This window comes from Ascidiella aspersa, chromosome 9 (genome assembly GCF_963924565.1).
Source record: "Ascidiella aspersa chromosome 9, kaAscAspe10.2, whole genome shotgun sequence".
NCBI lineage: Eukaryota > Metazoa > Chordata > Ascidiacea > Phlebobranchia > Ascidiidae > Ascidiella > Ascidiella aspersa.
Window position 1 is genome coordinate 2,992,616 of NC_139455.1, and position 13,214 is coordinate 3,005,829.

The 13,214-nt window shown below is 35.6% G+C and overlaps 1 protein-coding gene and 1 long non-coding RNA gene across 5 annotated transcripts; one reads left to right on the forward strand and one right to left on the reverse strand.

Annotated features, from left to right (window-relative positions):
• Positions 1 to 1,845: 1,845 nt before the first annotated feature.
• LOC146131900 (protein FAM98A-like) lies at positions 1,846 to 10,997 on the reverse strand. The gene is made up of 12 exons (XM_083397125.1): positions 10,942 to 10,997; positions 10,506 to 10,651; positions 9,679 to 9,813; positions 9,454 to 9,537; positions 9,260 to 9,375; positions 8,777 to 8,971; positions 8,192 to 8,291; positions 5,326 to 5,402; positions 4,762 to 4,849; positions 3,591 to 3,686; positions 2,960 to 3,013; positions 1,846 to 2,486 (listed from the first exon to the last, which is right to left on the reverse strand). Exons 1-12 carry the CDS (start codon positions 10,989 to 10,991, stop codon positions 2,338 to 2,340), a joined length of 1,290 nt encoding a protein of 429 aa, XP_083253251.1. The 5' UTR covers positions 10,992 to 10,997; the 3' UTR covers positions 1,846 to 2,337.
• On the forward strand, positions 6,258 to 7,446 carry LOC146131901 (uncharacterized). 4 transcript variants are annotated; one of them, XR_014501679.1, is made up of 4 exons: positions 6,258 to 6,550; positions 6,602 to 6,766; positions 6,903 to 7,028; positions 7,136 to 7,446. It is a non-coding gene; the product is annotated as an uncharacterized LOC146131901 (long non-coding RNA). The 4 variants fall into 4 exon arrangements; XR_014501677.1 differs by having other exon boundaries at positions 6,614 to 6,795; XR_014501676.1 differs by having other exon boundaries at positions 6,614 to 6,766.
• Positions 10,998 to 13,214: the final 2,217 nt, after the last annotated feature.

Sequence of the window (13,214 nt, forward strand, 5' to 3'; positions counted from 1 at the left end):
TGGTAAAACAGTTTGAAAACCACTGTAAAAGTCTAAATACTTGAATAGTACGCGCGACACCACTAGACTACAAACGTAGAAATAAAAATAAGTTGAACATGAGATTATAGAATGAAAAGGCAGTTTGGAAATATAATAAATTAATAATGTTTATAAAGATATGCATACAACATCAAATCTCTATCCCTGTGTTTGATAATACAAGGTGGCCGCACAATTACATGAAATAAATTCGATTTTCAAAGAAATATGTATAGGTTTTCCAACACACTTACACTTAGTAAGAAGTTATTTTAGTACGACACTTTCTAACACAAGCTGCACATAAATCAAATTTAAATAGTTTTTGCACACAACGGGGTCAAAGATTTTTTAATACTCCAATGAATTCACAGAATTTTGGAAAAAATAGGGTTTTGAAAAACTTTTGAATTCTGAAATAAATTTAAAGAATTTCGCAAAAAATAGGGTCTTCAGAGACTTTTCAATACTCCGATCAATCCAAGCACTTTGTGGCAACCCTGTAATAGCGGAACTTTCAACACAACACGCGGTTAAGGCCACAGCAGACTTTTTTTTGCGGGTTATTGTTCATTTTTGAAGCGCATTTACAACGACGCACCCTACACCTACCAAGCACCAACGAGTGTATACAGTTGCTAACCAGAAGCGATAACAATTGCACAAAAAAAGGTACGGAATCAGGTAAGAATCAGAACTTGGCAATATCAACTGAAATACTTAAGCTCTTAAATGAGGATTGTAAGTGAAGTGATGTTGATCAAAACAAACTCATCAAAAACGAAAAACTTTGAACTGTATTTCGGCTAAGTTGAACACAAAAAACATCAAAGAGCGTTAACAAAAGATGGTGTAAATGTTAAGAATAATGCTTTTCGTCAACAAAAAAACAAGTACTTTTAGTAACAGTGACGTGTTAGCCCAGTGGTTCTCAACCGGGGTGCCATTTTTAATGCTCAAGGCTGCTGAGAGATATTTGAGGATCTTTAAGAAGCTGATTTTTGTTCAAAACTTTTTGTGTACGATTAGAGTGGAATAAACCCTATTATAACTTCCAACGTTGAGTAGAGTTGATGTGTGTTTTTCCAGTTCCGTTTATTGTGACATTCTAGTGAATTAACTACGGAAAAATCTTGTAGGAGTGCCGCAATCTATTTATTATTTCTAAGGGATGCCGCTAACCATAAAAGGCTGAGAAACACTGTGTTAGCCTATAGAATATTGCGCGAAAAAGAAGTTGAACAGGCAACAGCAAATATATGACCAAATTAGTCAAAGTTGACATTTTTTTAGGGGGATGCATCTTATTTGCCGTGAAAATAAATATCACACAATAGTTGAAACAAAAAATAATATAGATATTGTTATAATCAAACAATCGAAGATTCTAACAAATACAATGTGCCATTTAACTGATTAAGCGGACACCTTGCTTCTTTTTTAGAACTTTTACGCAATAGTCAAAACAAGCGACACAACTTTACTTAAAAAAAACTTACCCTAACTGTCCGAAAAAATTGCGTGCTTTTTAAAGAAGGCTCTTACAACCCCAACAAGTTAAGGCTTTTGCGGTAGCCATTTTCATAATCCTAAAAAATCGTAATGTACAATAACTAAAAGTTGTCTATTGTACCAGCCAAGAAAAAATATCCTCTGACAACAGCGTATTGTTTTCAAACCAGTGGTTCATGACTTGTCCCGGTCGTTCTATCCCAATAGTGACAAAGGGTAACAGCACAGTCTTTTAGAAGGCTCTTTTAATGGCCAAATCGAGCAAAAAAACTTTAGTGACCTTAACAAAAAAATGCAAAAACATCGTGTAGTTTACCAAGCAGAATTTAAACCCAACGAGTGAATGGCGTTTCCACAGAATTCTCCAACGATAGCCTTAACAAGCGAAAGAAACTTTGGGTAGCTTTAAAAAAATCGTATGGTGCAAAAACTAAACGCTGTAATTTGTTTCAGTTTTATGGGAAAAAAGCTGTAATTTACAAAGTGCAACGTTATAGAAGGCTGTTTTGTTGGCCAAAACAAGCAAAAAACTTAAGTAACCTTAAACATACCAAACAACACAAAAATAGTGTAATTTAACAAGTAGAATTTTAACTTAACGATCGAATAGCGTTTTCACATAAGGCTCTTAAGTCATCTATAACAATCGAAATAAACATTTTTTCTCATAACTAAAAGCTATACATTGTTCGTGCCAAGAAAATATAGCTTCTGACAACAGCGTATTGTTTCCAAACCGGTGGCTTCACGACTTGTCCCATTTCTTCTGTTCCAATCGTGACCCCGGTTAGCGGCAGTGTTGTGTTAGCTTGTGTAGACTTGCCCGCCTCGCTGGAACCCGTCGTTGCCGTAGGTTTGGCCTCCGTGGCCGAAATACTGGTTGAAGGAACCACCGCTGTTGTTGTTCTGACCCCCTCCACCCCCGCGACCCCTACCCCAGCGACTTTGGCCCCCTAAAAAATAAATTAGTCACGTTTTTTCAAAGGGTTTCCATGGCTGGTAATCTTAAACTATAGGGTCGGTTGGCCCCTTGGGGGTATGCGAACTAGTTTTAGGGGGTACATGAAGGTCTAATCTAAATCTTAGTGAATTAAAAAAAAGAAATGAATTTTTTTTTTTTTTGAAAAGCATTGAGGCAAGATAAATATTTTTTTATATATTTCACAGCAAATATTTTTCGTAAAAGATAAAAGGCGAATTTGCTGATTTCAGTTACGTAAACAGGTGAAATAAAGCATGTGGAGTAGGACTCGACAAAATTGCACATTTGGCCTGAGTCTGATTCTGGATCATTTTTATACCCGCGACCCGTAAAACACATTGCATGAACCCTGCATGGGTAGCGACTCCCAGTTAGATACTCTATGCTTTAGAAGCCATGCTGTGTCTAGTTTTCAAAACATAATGTTGCAATAAACTCGTATACCTCTCCCCTGGTGTCCTCCCCTCCCGCTGTCCGGTCTCCTTTGGTGGTCGTGTCCTGCAAAGCACAAAGTCCAGGTCAGTCAAGTAAAAGGTCTTTTCGCGCCTACTAGGACAATGCTTTTTGACGGCCGAACAAAAAAACGAAATCACTTGATAAAAATAAGAACAATGACGAAAAACAATTGTTTTTATTTTACAAATAATTAAAACACAAAGAAAAACGTAAATAACAACAACATACAAAATAAGACAGTAAATGTCAGATTTGCACCGTTCATTGTTTAACTTTTGAAATTAAATCCAACCAAACTGTTTTGGCTTGTGGGACACTAAGTAAATCTTAAATATTTCGCGCCATACTTCGACCGGAACAACAATACAGTAAGTTTACAATCGCCCTTAACACACGACAAATATATAATGTGTAGATTTCCTAATAATTTTGATTTTGTAATAGATAGTGCGTGTTTAAGTCTGTGATGCTGTACATGCCTGTTTGTAATACAAATAACTTTTCTTTTCTTAAAAAAGCACACTTAACAATCTCTCCAGGACACAGTTTTAGAATTACTGCACTGTACAAAATAGTAAAATTAGCTTAGGTAGCGTTTTACTATTTTAAACCCACTCACCCTGTCTGTTGTGGTGGTTTTGTTGCTGGTTGTGGGAATCCCCTCTTCCACCGCCCCTTTGACCCCTTCCACCCCTGTAACCCCCGCCTCGACCCCCTAAAAACACACAACAAATGCCATGGTAAACCATATAAATAAATATAAAGGAGGAATTTTTAAAAACATGCTAGGTGCTAATAATACGTAACAAGTTTTGCGATAGGTCATCTATTTTTGGTTTCTATTAGACAAACGTAGTAGACGAAGTAAAACTTAAACGCCTAAAAATAAGTAAAATGTCAAATCCAGATTTACCTCAAAATGCTTAAAGACCATTTAAGCGTGTATTTCAGTAAAAAAAAACATTTTAAAGAATTTGTGAAAGTTTGTAGTCGCATATTATATATTGCGAAATGTCGTCGCATTTAGCTGGCAAAATTTACCATTTAAAATAGAAAAATTATCCTTATAAATAAATTTAGCGCTGCTGGTCTAGAATCCTACTTTACCCGGGGTTAATATATAACCGGGGTTTATATTGCAAACAATATTTGGGTAAGGTTGCAGGTAAGCGTTTGGGTGAGGGTAGGTAAAGTAATACTATTTAATAATATTGCTTAACCTACCCAAACCCAAACGCTAACCCGCACCCTAGCCTGAATAATGTTCGTTGTCGTAGGATTGTAGATCAACGCCATAAATTTAAGCCAAATTTATATAAGTAATGCTTTGCCAAAGGCTAAATTCGACGTGAATATCCACATCCGCAATCGTTGGTCAAATTATCAGCTTCAGAAGGGCTAGATCACAGTTGTTGAACACATGTGTGTGTATGTGTGGGTATCTTTCATTCAATGATGATATGCTACTGTAGATCCCTTTAAATTTGAAGTTGCTTGTACTAACAGAATGTAGCAAGCATTGGCTTATGGTTGTTCCTCGACTCGCTCCTCTCTGAGCCTGTGTAGCTCAGTTGACGGCCCAGGTATGGCCGAGGTCGTGAGTTCGAACCTCACTGCAGGCTAGTTGCTTTCTAGTCTGCCTTGCTTGTATCATTGATCGACAAATTCGGTGAGTCTGCGATGGCTTTTGGTGTATAAATATCCACAGTTATGCGTTAACGGAGTGTTGGTCGGTTTACCAACTACAACAAGGTTTTACAAATATCTAAATCATTTTTTCACAAACTCACTTCCACCGTCGTCCTGTCGTTTTTGCCACGAGGGCATTTCGGGGGGAGGGGCATCGACCTCGTCCGTACGACCTCCCCTGTCCGGCACCTGCACAGACAAACATGGATACAAACCGACAGACTAACGTATATGTAAAAATCAAGAGTTTTATGTTTGCTTCCGCATTTCAACGTTTTACGCTTTACTAACCATCATCAGAATAACACAACAAAAATAAGCTTTAACGGAAAACTGCTGGCACACAAATAATTAATATTAGGGTGGGCCATCAAGTTTCTACAATTATGATTGATAAATTAAATAACTCAAATTGCAAAAAAAAAAAACACACAAAAAAAAACAGATGTTGTCTGGTAGGTTTGTATTGAGCCAATATTGAAGAGCTATTACATATTTTAAGATGGTCAACAATATTTATAAAGGTTATATTTTCTAGATAATCAAGTATATTTATAGGGGTTAAACATTTTCTTGCTTGCCAAGGAAAATATAAGGATTATATTTTTTTGATAGTCAAGTATATCACATAAGGATTAAGCCAAGTATATTATTCATGCTTTTACCTTGCCAATGACGACTTTGTTGATAGCACAGGAATGCCTCGTGCTCCCCGAAGAGGTTTTGTAAATCTGAGAGAGGTCTATGAGAAAACACAGCATACTCTATTGCTATTGTTGAAAGAGCACATTATTTTTAGTGCATTTGCTTTTAGAGTGTCACTAGCCTTTCCACATGGCCGCTTCAAAGGTGGCTTTAAAGGTGGCCTGGCCACCTTTGCCTCCCAAAAAGCCACTTTTCCGCCAAAAAGGTGGCTTTTCGCTGGCCCTACTCCAGAGTAGGTCCAGGCCACTGTGGCTTTTGCGAAAGGTGGCTTTTGGGTGTGCGTATCGTAAGGTTTTCGGTTTGCCCAGTTCACCTTCTACCTAATTTCGGTTTATGTGTTGTTAAGTGACGATTTTTACGCAGCCATGTGTTCCATAGCGAAGGCAAGGTACATTTTAGTGACAAAAGGTGTATTGTAATTAAAATTTAGGCGCTCGTCTAGAATCCTACCACAACGAACATTATTTGGGTTAGGGTGCCGGTTAGCGTTTGGGTTTGGGTGAGTCCAGTAATAGTGTTAAACAATATTACTTGACCTACCCACACCCAAACACTAACCGACACCCTAACCCACATATTATGCATTGCTTAATAATCATTTCAACGTTGTGGTAGGATTCTAGCAGCGCCAAAATTTATTGTATAGTTAACGGTTTTAGAATACTGTGTGCTAGGTTCACCTTATTTTGTACTTTGCAACCACGTTGCTGTGATTTAAACGATCAGTTTTTTTGCGCGACAAAGCTATTTGCAGCTGCCACAACGTGTTTGGAGAGGTCAGCAGCACATGCCTTGTTATGGAAAAAATAATTTTGCTGAAGAACCCGCAGTGGCTTTAGAGCTAAATTGCAGTATGTTTATCTGTTTTTGGGGGGGTATTGTATATTTTCTAAATCACTTCGGTGAGTGTGTGATGCTATATTTTGCTAACAACTTACCAACAATATTTTTGGGTTGTTTTAGCAACTGTTCTGTATTTTAATTATCTTGTTACAAAACAAAAGTGTTTTATTTCCTAACTTTAATTCTCTTTAATAGCTTGCCATGAATTCTAGGGCAAAATGGTCAGAACAAGCAACCTGTAATCTTATAATTGTATTCAATAGAATAATTTGTTGGAAAAATGAATTTGAAAAATGTCCGATTTTTTGTTTGACGCAATTACAAAGGATATTCCTCCTCAAAGTAAGTGCATGAAGATTTTTCAATTTGTTTGCTTACTTATTCTAATGACAGTTCATCAAACAGGTTACGAACAAAATAACAAATGGAAACAAAATCAAGAAACTTGCAATGACCTTTGTGGTGGTTTAAATAACTTTGTCCTCATCAACCAAAGCAATGTCTCGACCATATTTCCAACTATTAAACAGAATATTAGCATCCTGTCCTAGCAGAATGGTACGTTTTATTGCAATTTTAATTATCAGGTAATATATTGCTAAATTATTTTCATCCTGCTGTTTTTTTGACAACTTTTGGGTATTTAAATATGTTCTATAATGTGAAAAGTTTAGCAGTGTCTTGCTGTCTTTAGGCATCCGCCAGTGAGGGTGTTGAATTGATACCAATTCAAACTCAGGAACATCAATTCTCATCTCAAGCTGTTGACAACTGATGAACCAGCACACCACAGCAGTCGCTGAGTCAGTTGGGGTAACAGGTAAAATTTGAGTTTTATTTGGTTTATTTAGTAAAACTCTTAGTTTTGTCCGCAACGACAAATTTACTTACTACTGAACTTCAAATCATTGTTTTTATATTGTATAGAAAATGAATCAGAAAAGTCTTTGGACGAAATGATAAAATTAATTGCTGATGAGGGTGAAAGGGATAGAGCAAAGATATCACAAGAAAATGGAAAGATGATCAATGCAATGGGAAAACAAAAACATTATTGATGCCCTCCCTTAAAGTAAATAACTTCCCATACTTTGGTAGCTTTAACTGAATTTGTTTATACCTTTCTTTTTAAATGGTTTTTAAAATCACTGTATGTCAACATATTAAAGAAATGTTTTTTCTTGTTCGTTTTTGTCATTCTGTTTTTTAAATGCACTGTACACGTTTTTTTTTTGTAATTTATTATCTTGCTATATCATTTTTGTTATTAACATTTGCTATACATTCTTGAGTTTTTATTTGAATAAACATTTAAAAATATCAAAATTGATAACTTGTTATCATTGCACAATTGTCAGCAAGATATTGACAGATGATGTTCCTCACTAAACTATCTCTGTTGAGCCTGTACCTTGTGGTATAATGGCAGGTAACCTTGTGGTATAATGGCAGGCTTAGATATATCTCTATAAAATATGGAAGGTCAGGGGTTCTTTTATGTTCACAAATATTATGCAAAATACAACAAATTGTGAAAATCCTTGGTGCATCTGAAACTTTGACAGCAATCCGCTTTTGCAAAATCATCTTTAATAGGAAAAAATGAGGATATAACAATTTGTAGTCAGCAACCGCCGTCTCTTTCTTACTTTTGGTTTCCAAATAAACTTGTCTCTTTTAGCTACTATTTCATATATCTCCAAAATACTACATCTTGGCAATAATTTTTCGGTCTGTTATCGCTTGTATACCCAAAGACAACCGTACGAATGATAGAAAACTCTGGCACAAACAGCGTTCACTTTATCTAAACGGCCATGTGAATTGACCGCTAAAAGTGGCCAAAAAAGCCACCTTTTTTAGCCGGCCACCTTTGAAAAAGCCACCTTTCAAGTTGGCCATGTGGAAAGGCTAACTGTATCACAGAGATAGATCATATAGAAGTTTAAGGCAAATAGCTTTATAAAATGAAATGATATATACCTTCTCTTGCTGCTAATAGTGAGGCAACTGTAATGCTTGGTTTTGAAGTCAGGGCATTTCTTCTTTTCTGGTACGCAGCCGCAATGTCATTCAACCGTTTCTAAAATAAACTTTATCAATTATTTACTACAATTGAAACATTTCTATCTTGTTTATAATTCCCTAATATGCTTAAAAGATTCGAAGTGCAGCGCAAAATTTTTTTTGCCAGCCTATTTTTTTTGTTTTAAAACTATTGTTTTAATTTTAAAATGAAGTCTACTTGTGTCATACGCATGCACTATTCTCAATATTTCAAAACAATTTATTTGTCGAGCTGGGTCCTAAATTCCAAATATAGCAGTGTTTCTCAATCTTTTTTCCATGGCAAACCAAAAACTAAAGCATAAGTACAACAGCAAGGCTTTGGCGAACCAATTGTTTTACTTTTGTAAGCGATAAAAAAAAATACGAAATTAGCATTATTCAGGACTTTTTTGGAAATAACCTAAATAAATAACAGACAAATCAAAGGCCACCCATTTTTTTTTCACTGCAAGCAATATAGTATTTTAGAAATTTATAATATTACAAACTAATTTGTACCTTGGCATTGTCAGACCAATTGAAAGAAGCAATAGTGACGTCGACACGCTTGAGAAGCATCATTCTCCTAGTTCCATATTCCTTGCACAAAGCGGCATTGAGGGTGTTTAGTTTCTCAAAGTGCATTGGCCCCATTTGCTGCTGTATCATTGGGGTGCTCCAGTCTATTTGCGGATATTTGCTTGCCTCCATAAGCTATGCAAGAAACAAATAAAATATTTGATCCAAGGAAGTTGTATATTTATTTTTCCTACTTTTCATCACACTTTTTTGAGGGGAAAACACCAATACTTAAATATTTTCTGCCACGTTAAACATTTTCTGTAATGGTTTTAAACTTTCGGCAAAAATAATGATTTTTTATATTTGTAATTTTTTTTTTGTTTTTTTTATGTAACATTTCATCATAGAAATAGTTTCAAAATAAATTTTCATCTAAAATAATGAAGTTTTCATCAACCGATAATAAGTTTGTAAGAGTACCTTGTTGGCTATTCCTTGAAAAAACTTTTCAACTGAAATGTCATTTGGCGGTTTGGACATTTTCAGAGACATGCAGATACTCTTCATCAGGTTAAAAATCTCCTTGCTTGCTGCGTCTTCCTAAAATATGTAATTTTTGTTTAATGTTGTAAGTTGCGATAATTATTTGCCTCATAATTATTTGGCACCAACACTTACAGTACTATTTTCGCCTGGACTTTCGTTTTCGTGGGTGGCAAAGTACATTTTAGCAGCTTGCAGTTCAGAAATCAGAAACACTGTAAAGAACACCAAGATTGTACAAAAGTGGAGCAATCATGAATTAATAAAATTTTTACCTGAGGGATAAACCATTCTCTGAATAGATAAACTTCATAATACTAGGCCATACTGATACATACAAAGAAAAAACAACATACATGCAAGCTTTGCACATTCTTCACTGCTCTGTAGCCTTTTTGTCAAATCACCAGAAGTCAGCGAGGTGTAGGGACATCCGTATTCTGCCAGAAAGCCACTGATCTCAAATAAGAAGCTCTCTGCGCCATTTTTGTCTATATGACAATTGAATTGTGATGGTTGGTATATGCTAATACGTACCTTAAATATGCATGCTACTTTTTAAAAAGCTATTTATACATAAGTCTAAGTCAGTGATTCCCAAACTGTGCGCCGCGACCTACTAGTGTGCCTCGAGAGATTGTCAAGTGTGCCACGAAACTTTATGTAATTTCGAAAAAGAAAGTATTCATATTACCAATAGCATACATGCAATTTTAGACTTGAATACACACTATTCATTAAACTTTAATTATTTTGAGACATTTACATATAGTTGTCGTGTGTCAAGGGTGATTGTAAAATTACTTAATTGTTGTTCTGTTAAAAGTGTGCCGCGACGTGGTTAAGATTTTCTTAGTGTGCCGCAAGCCCAAAAAGTTTGGGAAACACTGGTCTAAGTGGTTCACAGCCACACAAAATAGCAATATTGTGAACAAGATGTTTTGAAAACAAGTAATTGCCGGTCTATTGATTTGAATGAACTTTTTTAAGTTGCAGTCATTTTTAATTAATAGCAAGACAATTTCCATCAGAATTTGTAGCCATAGCTAGGTTTGGCATGAAATAACAAATGTTTTCTGAAAAGCAATCAGTATTTTCTCAAATGACCAAGTTCAAGTTAACCAAAAATATATGCTTAAACAACAGAAGTCAAGTTAAGTCATTACAACACTAACATGCCAACCTTTAACAGGATTTACAGTTTCTGTTAAGTTATAGATAGCACTCAGTTCTGAAGCCAGGTGTGCAATTAAAGTTGTGAATTTTAGTGAAGAAGGGCCAGTGTTGAGTTCTGTTTGTAAGCTCTCTTCAGTGAAGCCATCCTCATATCTGGAAAATAACAATTGTGTCACACATTTTTAATTGGGTAAACCTTATAAAAAGGTCAAAGCAGTTTGCTAGTTATGTGCAGAATTTATTTTGGATTTGAGGTACTGGTATAGTATAGCCACTGCTATACTGACGCAAATTAGTTACGTCTGGTAAATAATGATTTTTAACTAGATATACATTAAGATGGGTAAGTGTTGTGTAAATAAGGTGTTAAATAATAATGTATTTCATATTCGTTAGTGTAAAAGAGTTCAAGGATAGGCCACATCTTACAAAATTCTACATACCCAAGATCTTCCAGACTGTCCAAGATGTCGGCAACAAATGAATTTTGCATGTTTAACGTCAAATCACCCCTAAGTTCCAGTTTTAAGCAAACCCCCAACTTAAAAATTTATTTCACACACTCGTTCAGCACAATTGAACACCAACCAACCGGAACAATTGCTCATTCATGTTGAAATATCATAGAATACTAATCGACTTTATTCTTCAATAGTATAATTTTAAAAAGCAATATGGTCATTTGCAACATGATCTGTTGGGTATATTTTTTGAAATAAAAACCAGAATTTTGAAAACCACTTGATTTGCACTCCTTTCTGCAACTTATAGGTGTAAAAGTCCTTTTTCATTCGACTATAGAAGTCTTAATCTTTATACAGTATTTTTTAAAGTTTTACCATCGTCTTTACCAAGTTCCTGAATTTCCTATATTAACTTATCACCCGATCCGTCAGAAATCAGTGCATATCTAAGCAAAAAGGTCTATGACAATCAGCGCATCCTAAGGCAGAAAAGTCTAGACTTTTAGACCTTGAGGTCTTAGACAATGCACTGATTGTGAGCCCTATGCAGATTTGGTTTGTGAGCGTTCACCCCATCCGTCAGAAATCAGTGCAGTTCTAAGCAAAAAGGTATACGACAATCAGTGCATTCAAAGAATCAAAAAGTCCGACTTTTAGGTCTTGGACAATGCACTAATTTGCATTAACAAATGTGCATAAGAAGATTAAGTTTAACAATACTTGACCCAACCAAACCCAAACGCTAACCAGCGCCCTAACCCAAATAATGTGCGATAATTTAATAATTATAACGCTTCAGGCCCCAATACCTCAATTTGTGACGTAATAATCTTAAATGCAATTGACGAGAAACCATCTTATGCCCATCCGAGTTTGGGCTTTTTTCCCCAGCATTTAAAGAATTATTAAAATAACGCACATTATTTGGGTTAGGATTCGGGTTAGCGTTAGGGTTTAGGTGGGTCAAGTGTTATTAATCCTATCTCATACTTTTTGTTATCTTTTCTGAACTTTTAATGAATATTTTTAATTAATCTACGCCGGGAGTTTACCTAAAGGTCCAAATCAGTGCATTGCCAGGACCTCAAGGTCTAAAAGTCTAGACTTTTCTGCCATTGGATGCCCTGATTGTCGCAGACCTTTTTGCTTAGAAATGCACTGATTTCTAACGGATCGGGTGAACTTATACAGTATAAAAAATCAATTATTGTAAGTGAGTTAACTTCGGGGATGATTTACTTCGAAATATTGATAAATGAAGCGTAGTATTCTATGGCGAAGGCTGAAGAGTGACGATTTTATTGACAACAAACCTCAGCCAGTATTGAATTTAAACCAATCTACCGAACTGTTCTACTGCAAAGCGTGTTGCAATCGAAATAATCGTAAATATTTTTTCGTCGGTATACATAGGCTTTACGGTGAAGATACTACCGCATTTCATAAATGTTTTTCTAAAAAACATCATGGCCCTGGTCTAGAATCCTACCACAATTATTAAATCAGCGCACATTATTTGGGTTAGGCTGCGAGTTAGCATTTGGGCGTGGGTGGGTCAAGTATTATTACACTTGACCCACCCTAACCCAAAACGCTAACCCGCACCCTAACCCAAATAATGTGCGCTGTTGTAGGATTCTGGACCAGTGCCAAAATCATTTTTAGTCAAAGTGTAAAACGTTAAAATTTACGAAAGTAGTGTGCCGTGTAAAATTCTGCTTTTTTGGTTTCCAAAACGGAACAACCAACCAAAGGCAAACATGCAACTCGAAATTTCCCCTTATAATATTTCCGGAAGTAAATAAAATATTAACAAAAAATATTTGGCGCTCTTTAACTATTGTACGTGAAAAGTTATGCAAAAAAAAAATAATAATAATACTGCATACCATAACGCATATTGTTTGGGTTAGGGTGCGGGTTAGCGTTTGGGTGGGGGTGGGTCAAGTAATATTATGTTTATTATTAATAATAACTTGACCCACCCTCAACCAAACGCTAACCCGCACCCTAACCCAAACAATTTGTGTTATGGTATGCGGCATTTAAAGAAAAAAAATTTTTATTAATTTTTACGTACAATAGTGAAAGAGCGCCAAATATTTACCCATTACTTAAATCAGCCTAACTTAGTTGGCAATTCGACTTTAAAAAAAGAATAATATTAAAATATTAATATTCAGTCACTGGCCTGTGGCGAGGCTTGATAAAGCAAATCACAGTTGATGCACATGTGTGTGACAGTGTGTTTA

Coding starts and splice junctions, on each gene's coding strand:
- LOC146131900 (XM_083397125.1), bottom strand. CDS start 10,991: ATGCAAAATTCATTTGTTGCCGACATCTTGGACAGTCTGGAAGATCTT. Junction 9,376..9,453: donor AGGCGAAAATAGTACTGTAA/GTGTTGGTGCCA, acceptor TATTTTAGGAAG/ACGCAGCAAGCAAGGAGATT. Junction 3,687..4,761: donor ACGACAGGACGACGGTGGAA/GTGAGTTTGTGA, acceptor GTGTGTTTTTAG/GGGGTCGAGGCGGGGGTTAC.